The 8,212-nt window shown below is 36.1% G+C and overlaps 1 protein-coding gene across 1 annotated transcript in view; it reads left to right on the top strand.

Annotated features, from left to right (window-relative positions):
* LOC134048588 (dynein axonemal heavy chain 5-like) overlaps positions 1–8,212 on the top strand; it is a 147,611-nt gene continuing 139,399 nt past the window's right edge. The window contains exons 1-7 of the mRNA XM_062500444.1: positions 1–163; positions 1,992–2,092; positions 3,571–3,759; positions 3,866–3,940; positions 5,959–6,045; positions 7,142–7,213; positions 7,788–7,889. Coding sequence (XP_062356428.1) covers positions 1–163; positions 1,992–2,092; positions 3,571–3,759; positions 3,866–3,940; positions 5,959–6,045; positions 7,142–7,213; positions 7,788–7,889 — 789 coding nt within the window. The remainder of the gene's footprint in view (positions 164–1,991; positions 2,093–3,570; positions 3,760–3,865; positions 3,941–5,958; positions 6,046–7,141; positions 7,214–7,787; positions 7,890–8,212) is intronic.

Below are 8,212 nucleotides of genomic sequence, written 5' to 3'. Positions count from 1 at the left end.
ATGGAGGAAGCTATCGGAGGTGAAACCGACTTAGGGGGACGAGACGAGCCCAGTTCCTCTCGTGGTCACTCTGCACAGCAGAAATCAGAGCAACTGAGAGCAACACAACTTTATTCTAAACCTCATGTTGATCTCTGTCCACCTCTCATTGCTATAAAAAAGGGTAAGGGAAAAAAATAAAAAGCAGTTAGTGTCAGCTTTGTATAGGAAAAAAAAAATCCAGGAACAAAATGAGAAAACAACTATTAAGTAGAGTGTTTAAGTTTATATATACTGGGTGGGTATGTGCTATTCTGAATCTGCCAGTGTAGGGATTGTGTATGCTGAATGTGCAGTTTTCAGCTTTATAAATAAATGTGTACATATAAATAAACAAATACATATATGCTTATATATATATATGTATGTATTTACGGGATCATCCACAGCGCAGCTCTGATCCCATAGCAGATTTCACAATGTTGAATCATAGTAACACGATTCAAACAATTTTTATGGAATTAATATGAGTAGTGCTCCATAATAGAGTGTACTTTATTGTACGACACATAATACAGTATCATTTTTCTGGAATATTATAACAGTGGTAACAGATTAAATTAGTTAGTTCAGAAGTTATTGAACACAGCTATCTCCCTCTGTGCCTGTGGGTGCATCCCTTACCTGTGTACACTTTGTATTCACTGACCTTATGGAAGAGGATCACTTTAGAGAGTACTGGATAAATAAACACTCATGGCAACTGGGAGGGAGAGGAAAGTCAATGCCACTCGTGCAGTGTACTCTGGGGTTCAGTACAGTGTCCAGTTCTGTTCAACATATTCATTAATGATCTGGATGATGGGGCAGAGGGTACTCTCAGCAAGGTTGCTGATAGCACATAAAAGGGAGGGTTGACCAATACGCCATAAGGTTATGCTGCCATCCAGAGGAACCTTGTGAGGCTGGAGAAAATTCCTGCACCTGGCGATAAACAAGTCCATGCAGCAATACTACTTTAGCTGAGGGCTAAACAGCTGGAAAACTGATTGGCAGGAAAGAATTCCTGAGATTCCCAGTGGACAGCAAGATGAACATCAGCCGAGAATGGCTCTTGTGGCAAAGGAGCTTGATGATCCCGTGGAGTGCCTAAGGGGTATTCCCAGCAGGTTAAGGGGGATGATCCATCCTCTCCATTCAGCACTGGTGAGGCCTCACCTGGAGTAGGGTGTCCAGTTTTAGGCTTCCCAGTACAAGAGAGACATAGATGTACTAGAAAGAGTCCAGTGAAGGGCCATGAAAATGATAAAGACAGTAGAGTACCTCTCCTATGAGGAAAAGGTAAGAGCTGGATCTTCACTGTAAATGTAAGTGCCTGAAGGGAGGGTGTAAGGAGGAGGGAATCAAGCTCTTCTCCATGGTGTCCAGTGATGGGACCAGAGGCAGTGGTGGAAACTGAAACACAGGAGGTTCTCTCTGAACATCACGAAACACTGTGAAAGTGACTGGGCACCAGTGCAGATTGCCCAGGGAGGTTATGGAGTCTCCAACCTTGGAGGTAGTCAAAAGCCATACGGAAACAGTCCTGGACAACTGGCTCTAAGTAACCCTGCTTGAGCAGGATCCCTTCCAAGCTTAACCATTCTATGACTCTATATACAATACATATTAATCATGTGAAAAGAGATACAGTTTGATAGAGAATTTATATGGAAATGAGTGCTATTAGAATTCTAATTTTAGTCACAATCTTATTATTTATATAAAATAGATTATACAGTAACTCATGGAAGTTTGGTGAGCTGCTCATAAGCATTGCTGCATGCTCCACTGGGGATCCTATTTGCTGCCAATGATGTGATATAAATATAATTTTTTGAGAAATAAAATGGTCTCATTTTTCCCCAGTGTGAGAAGAGGTTAGCTAGCAAATATGAAGACACATCACTGCAGGTGTTGTAAATGCATTTGTTGTACTTGAATAATTAGAACTTGTAATTTCTTTTAACTAGAGACAGAAAGTAAATATCGTAGCTGTGCAGGGAACCTGAAGACAAGGAGCACCGAGATAGGATCTGCTGTCACAGGATCATCTTTGACTACTGTTCTTCCGGCAAGTATTTTTGTTCTGAAACAGGTGGTGACTCAGCTACCTTTTGTCCACTAAATGTTTTTCTATAAAGATTTTTCTTTAAGTCTTCACTGATAAAAGCTTGTCTAATACTGAAGCATGCTGAGTCCTTCAGTCTCTGTTAATTGCAAGGAAAAATGAACAGCGAACCACTCAAAAAAGTCTACAGTGTTAGGGCACTGACTTTCCATGCTCACAATGTATGTTGCTGGGATTTTGGGTTGTTTGATGTAGTTTTTTATCATCCACTGGTTAATACCCTTTCTTTGCCATGATGAAAATTAATGTTGTTTAAGAATACTTGAATAAGGTCATACTGCATCAGGGAAGGCATATGCAAAATAAGAGATCCAGTTGTTGACATGGAAACCAGAGATGATAAAAGACTGACCTAGATGAGTTGGGAACTACATGGTGAATCAAAATTAGCTTTTAGAAATACCAGAAGGGTACTGACCAACAACTACAGGTATTCAGACATTGCCAGTGTCTCCTGGTCTCTAAGAGGGGCAGGTAGAGACAAGAGTGGATGGAAAACATCCATTCAGAGTCTGGAGTAAGACCAAATAGTAGGAAACAAAGGTGGAAGTTGGCCAGCTTTTTTGTTTTTTAATCCAAGAATAGGATTGATTTGACACAATTCCAATTGGTATAGAGCACTGGGAATTTACGTAATTTATCTTTTTTTTTTTTTTTAATTCTCTCCAGTAAAAACTGTAAGGTACAGAGACACTTCAGACATTTCCAAACCCCAGATACTCATGTCAGTGGGAGCTGTGTGTAGAGACAGATGATCAGTGTGGTTACTTTTTTACCCAAATCTTTAGTTTTCCGTATAGCTTCTGAAGATTTTCTATTGACTTAAAAATGTTAGTTACCATATCTATTTTCAGTCTTTGATTCACACTGATAGGAAGATTTTGAAAAATCCTTTTTTTACATAAATCTCCCTCTTTATAAGTGTGCTACTATCTTTATATGATCTCTATATTAATCATCAATTGTATATTCATTCCTGTGGTAACTGATTTTACAGTGATTTAGTTTGTTTTTTTATTTCCTTTAGGGTGATAACTTGATACTATATATTAAAATGCTGGCAGCATAGAGATCAATCCCAAATCTAGAATATGTACATATAGAATTTTGGAACCTGGATTCACAAGGCTAAGATTTGAATTAGAGCTGTTATAGTAATAAATTTGTATTGTGACCTTAGCACGGCTCCACACTTGGTTCTGAGATCCTGATCTGGAGTTTCAGATATATTATTTTCATAGCAGCTTTATACTGAGAAATAATTCTGGCCTAGCAAGTTAATTATTACTGTTCTTTTATCTGTAATTATTGCATGTTCCTGCTTGAAGTAGTTTATGAAACCAGCTTAAAGATCAACAATATAAAAAAAAAACCTTAAGAGAGGAAAAATAATCTCTCTATAACAAACTTCTGTTTTGTAGTCCACTGTTAAGAAAAGTATAGTACTCTCCAGTGAAAGCAGAAAAGAACTAGCCAAGCAAGCCAAAGTAACCAAAGAGGAGAGAAGAGCTCAGATAGATGGAAGACACAGGTATTTGATATCAAGATTAGCAGATGGGATAGACTTGAGTGAGCAGCAAGTGGAGGAGATTATTATTTCTGATGACAAGGTAAATATTAATTAAATTGTTATTACAAGAAATATTTCCAAAATTCTTAGTGGTTTTAAACTATCTCACAGTTAACTACAACTGTGTATATATATTTTTTTTTCAGTTTCAACTAATAGAACAATTCTTTGCCCATAATGGACTTAAAAAGTTGCTCTTCTTTTATCAAGATGTATTGCAGGTATGTTTCCATTAATGCTTCTACAAAAGGAAATTCACATTAAAAAAAATCATGTGACTGTTGCAAAATTCAAAATTTTCTTTTGGTTTAAACTACACCAACTCAACTATGGACAAAGCACTCATTCAAGAGGGTGAAGAACAATGCAATTTCTTTCTAATTTTAGGTGGCATCATGTTCAGGTCTGTCCCATTATGCAGAAAATAAGCTTGGAAAACTGTAGCTAGAAATAAGGCAGTTGTGGTCCCCAAGTTGCATTTTTCTCCCTTTAAGTTTTGAGAAGTAGAAACCTCTGCATAAAGAGTGACATAACTTGTTCAGCTTCTGCTGAGTGTGTGATATCAGGAGGTGTCAAGTGACCCTGACATTGTCTAACATAACTGTTGTGGGCTTCCAGAACTGCAGAAGTCCTTCATCAGAACTTTCAAATTATGTCAATGAGGAGCCATGGTAAGGAGAGCTAACTCACCCTGTGGTGGTATTTTGGGCTTGTTGAGGAGAAAAACTGATTGATAATTCTTGATCATCTGTTAAATGCAGAATGAATTACAGAATCATTATAACCCAGATAAATTAAAAGAACTTTTGCGTGTTACTGGTATTGCTTAGAGGCTTTGCAAAACACAGAATGAGCTCTGCTGTCAAAACAGTTTTATCAGTTTTTTGCTTCACTGGGACTAGGCATACACATTTCTGGGATAAATGTCTTGTTCTCTGACTTAAATCAAGATGAAACTAAAAATCTTGGCATTGTTTTCCTTAACTGACAAATCAGAAATAAATGCCCAGCCTGGGTTGAATGAAACGTTTAATTGCTGCATTTAATTTTGTTTTATTTTGACCCTTTTAACCATAAAAACATTAATTTATGGGAGTTCTGTTTCAGAAGCAGCATAGCATAAAAATGTTTCTGATGGAAAGTATGAATGCCATCTCTATCGTCTTCCACCACATTCTGATGAATGAAGAGATCTCATTAGTTTGACTGTTCTGTCAACAATTTGATTTGAAGCACACTGGATAACTGGAATTTACTCAAGGGCAGTATTTGATGTGCTTGCCCTTTTGTTCTTGGAGACAAAATACTGAGCAGGGAAGACTACTGGCCTGACTAGTAGACATATCCTTACCAAGATCATCAAAGATCCTTTATTTCCTGCTTCTCGTATCTTCATCTCTCTTTTTCACCATCTTAGGTCCATGGTGTTCACTTGAAACCTTGTGTAGGGGTCAGCAGATGCTGATTTGGGGTGGAAGTGAGAAGGCACCCTTGTGTATCACACATCACATGTTTAGTCTAGCAGGAGCTGAACACCTGGCTTTCAAGGAATAAGGCTCTCAGCTTTAAAGAGAAATATACCTGCAAGCTTCTCTCACATTATTTTCTGTCACATTCTTCCAAGTTTCAACAGATTATTTTCCAAAATGCATGACATATAATTAGAGGGAAACAGGTCTTTATTAGGTTTAAGCTTTTTTGTTGCTTCAAAGAGAAAAGCTTAAAAATACATCTCCATGGAGAGGGAACAGTGGCAGCAAGACTTCCCAGAGAGAAAGTTTTTCTGTGATGTCTGGTTAAAGAAATGGGCAGAAACCTAAATTTCTTTTCATTGTTGGCAGGATCTAGCTGATGGCATTGCTTGTGAGTCCCATTCACAGTTACATTATGACTTTGCAGACCAAGCATATGATTCTGTCTGTGAGACATTCAGTTTCTTTTGGTAGAGGAAGTTTCACTAGGAATCGCTTCAGATTTAATTTTGTTATCTTTTCTGAGACTTTTCTCCTTCTTGTTAGGTGGTGGGGTTTTTTCTTTTTTTCTTTTTTTTTTTCATGAAAAAACAGGGCTGTCAAACTGTTTACTGGGATTCAGAGAATGCAAACCTCATGATTTCTATCTGGGAATTGCAAACTGAATCAGAATGGACATAGTTATAATTCACATATTCAAATGGATTAAGTATTTGTATGATATTGTTTTTATGTTATTAACCTCTTATTTATAATTTAATTGCTAGCAAAATTCGAATGCATCACTGAGGCCAGATGGGTCAACAAACAATTTGCCTCAGAAGAAGTTATTTATTACCATGGGTTCCACTGAGGTATGATTGAAAAAATTCACTAGATGACATTAAAAAGTAAAATATCGAAAGGCATAACAGTTCTGCAGTGTTATACATTTTTTTTGTAATTGTTGGATAGATATTTAAGTACTTAGTCTCTGTTCTAATAATGTAGGGTGTCCCAGCATTTCTTGAGCTGAGGTTGGCCTTCATCAGTAAAGAATTAATGGTTTCACTATCTAAGAGGAGAGCAGGTCAAATAAATCCTTGTTAAAAAATTGCAGATCCTAACATTTTTTTTACTGACTGCATGTTAAGTATTTTCCAGGGCTTGTACACTTCCAGTTTAAAAATGAAGTTCTTCTGTGTTTTTTCTACACCCTTTCATAAAATGATACTGCACATTACTAAAAAATACCCTTAATAAATTCTTTCTTCCATTCAAATTCTTATAATAAACTCCTCCCTGTAATATCTAAGCATTATTCAACAGCATATAAAGGTTTTTTATTAATTTCGATTTTTTTCCATCTCTTTTGGGGGAAATCTGCTCTTCATATACAATGGTCTTTGAAAAAGGCCTGGTGATGCTTTGGTTTTCATTGTTGTTGTTGTAGTTGTTGTTTGTTAGCCTGAAAGAGCTTATGTTAAGACTGTAATGCCAGAAAAGACATAGCAGAAGAATTCTTTCTTGCTTTCAGGGGAAAAGTGAGGTTCATTCCTCTGCCAATTGGGCCAACTGGAATGGCTTTTCAAATTTGTTGCAGTTGAGTTATTATTAGGTTTGTTATTAGGCTTAATGGATAAATAGATAGAATAAGCATCATTCAGTAACAGGAAATAGCTTAAGTCATAAGCTCTCTCTGAACTGCATTTTCTTACTAGAGGTGCAACACTGAACTAGTCTGTCCAAAAGAGCATTTTTATATTCTTGTGTCAGACAGGAAAAAAACCCAGTATTTAATTTGAGAAGAACAGATTTTCAAATATCCTGTAAATAGTTTCATTATCTTTTTGAGTAATTGATTTCTTACAGTTTTGTTTTCATCACATTTTTAGGGTAGGTGAATTTTTAAGTAAATTACTTTTACTGTATACATTCTTTTCAACTGTATACATTTGGCCTTATTTACAGGACTTTACAGGAACTTGTGCATTTTTCCTACGAACATCAGATGAAGTTATAACTGCATCAAATGTCTCTCAGGTCAGAGCAAAATCATGCAGTATTCACATGCTCACATATTCTCAGACTTTTATGCATGCAATTGGAATAAAAAAATATAGGGAATGCTTTCATAAAAATGTTTAGTTGTATGATTAACAGAAGTTCTTTTTTGTGAGAGTAAGTATTTGTGATAAAGTAAAATTCTAATGATTTATAAATTAGCTACTGCAGTAATATTAAACTCCAAGATTTTAATTATGAAAAATCATTATTAATTAGTCATTAAAATTTATATTTTTATAGGGAATAAAAACCTAAACTGAAAGATTTTATTTTAGGTAATGACAGTAAATTATTGAAGCGCTGCATTTAAACTGTATCTTTTAGACTTTTAAAATAAAGATAATTCTTGAAACTTACATAAGGTTTTCCAGTGTCTCATAGTTTGTTGTACATAAAAAAAGTACTATAGCAGCCTTTTCTGACTTTCAGAGGTACTCATGTTACATAGGTATGGGCTGTGAATGTGTCTGCCATGTATCTAAATTTCACTCAAATAGTGTAATGCTGCAGAAATTGACATGCATTGTGCTAATTTTGTTTATTCCCAAAGGAGGTGAATTTTGGCATGTTTGATTGTACTAATGGAAATATCCTTCAGGGTCTGGAATTCTTCTTGTCACAGATCACGATACCAGCACTTAAATCCCAACAGGTAATCAAACAATCTGCCTTTTTCCCCCCAAGAATGTGTGGAAGTAAGGCATGTTGCTGCTGCAGTTCTGTTTGTGCATCTGTTGGACATAGAACAGAGAATATTAGAAGATAAAAGTCTAATATAGGCCTTTATGAGAGTCATGCAATTTGTATGTATACAAATGTTTGAAATTCATGTAGCTACAGTTTATTTTCAAGCAATAGTGCCAGCTTTAATTATTGTGACAAAGGAGAATATAACACAGCACCCATACCAAGCTGTGATGCTTTATGAAAACTAGATTAAACATGTATTGGAAGAAGTGTCAAGTCCTTCTGTCA

Source organism: Cinclus cinclus, chromosome 1 (genome assembly GCF_963662255.1).
Source record: "Cinclus cinclus chromosome 1, bCinCin1.1, whole genome shotgun sequence".
In the NCBI taxonomy this organism is placed as follows: Eukaryota; Metazoa; Chordata; class Aves; order Passeriformes; family Cinclidae; genus Cinclus; species Cinclus cinclus.
The sequence above is the reverse complement of the archived record's forward strand: the minus strand, read 5'-3'. Positions and strand labels throughout refer to the sequence as shown.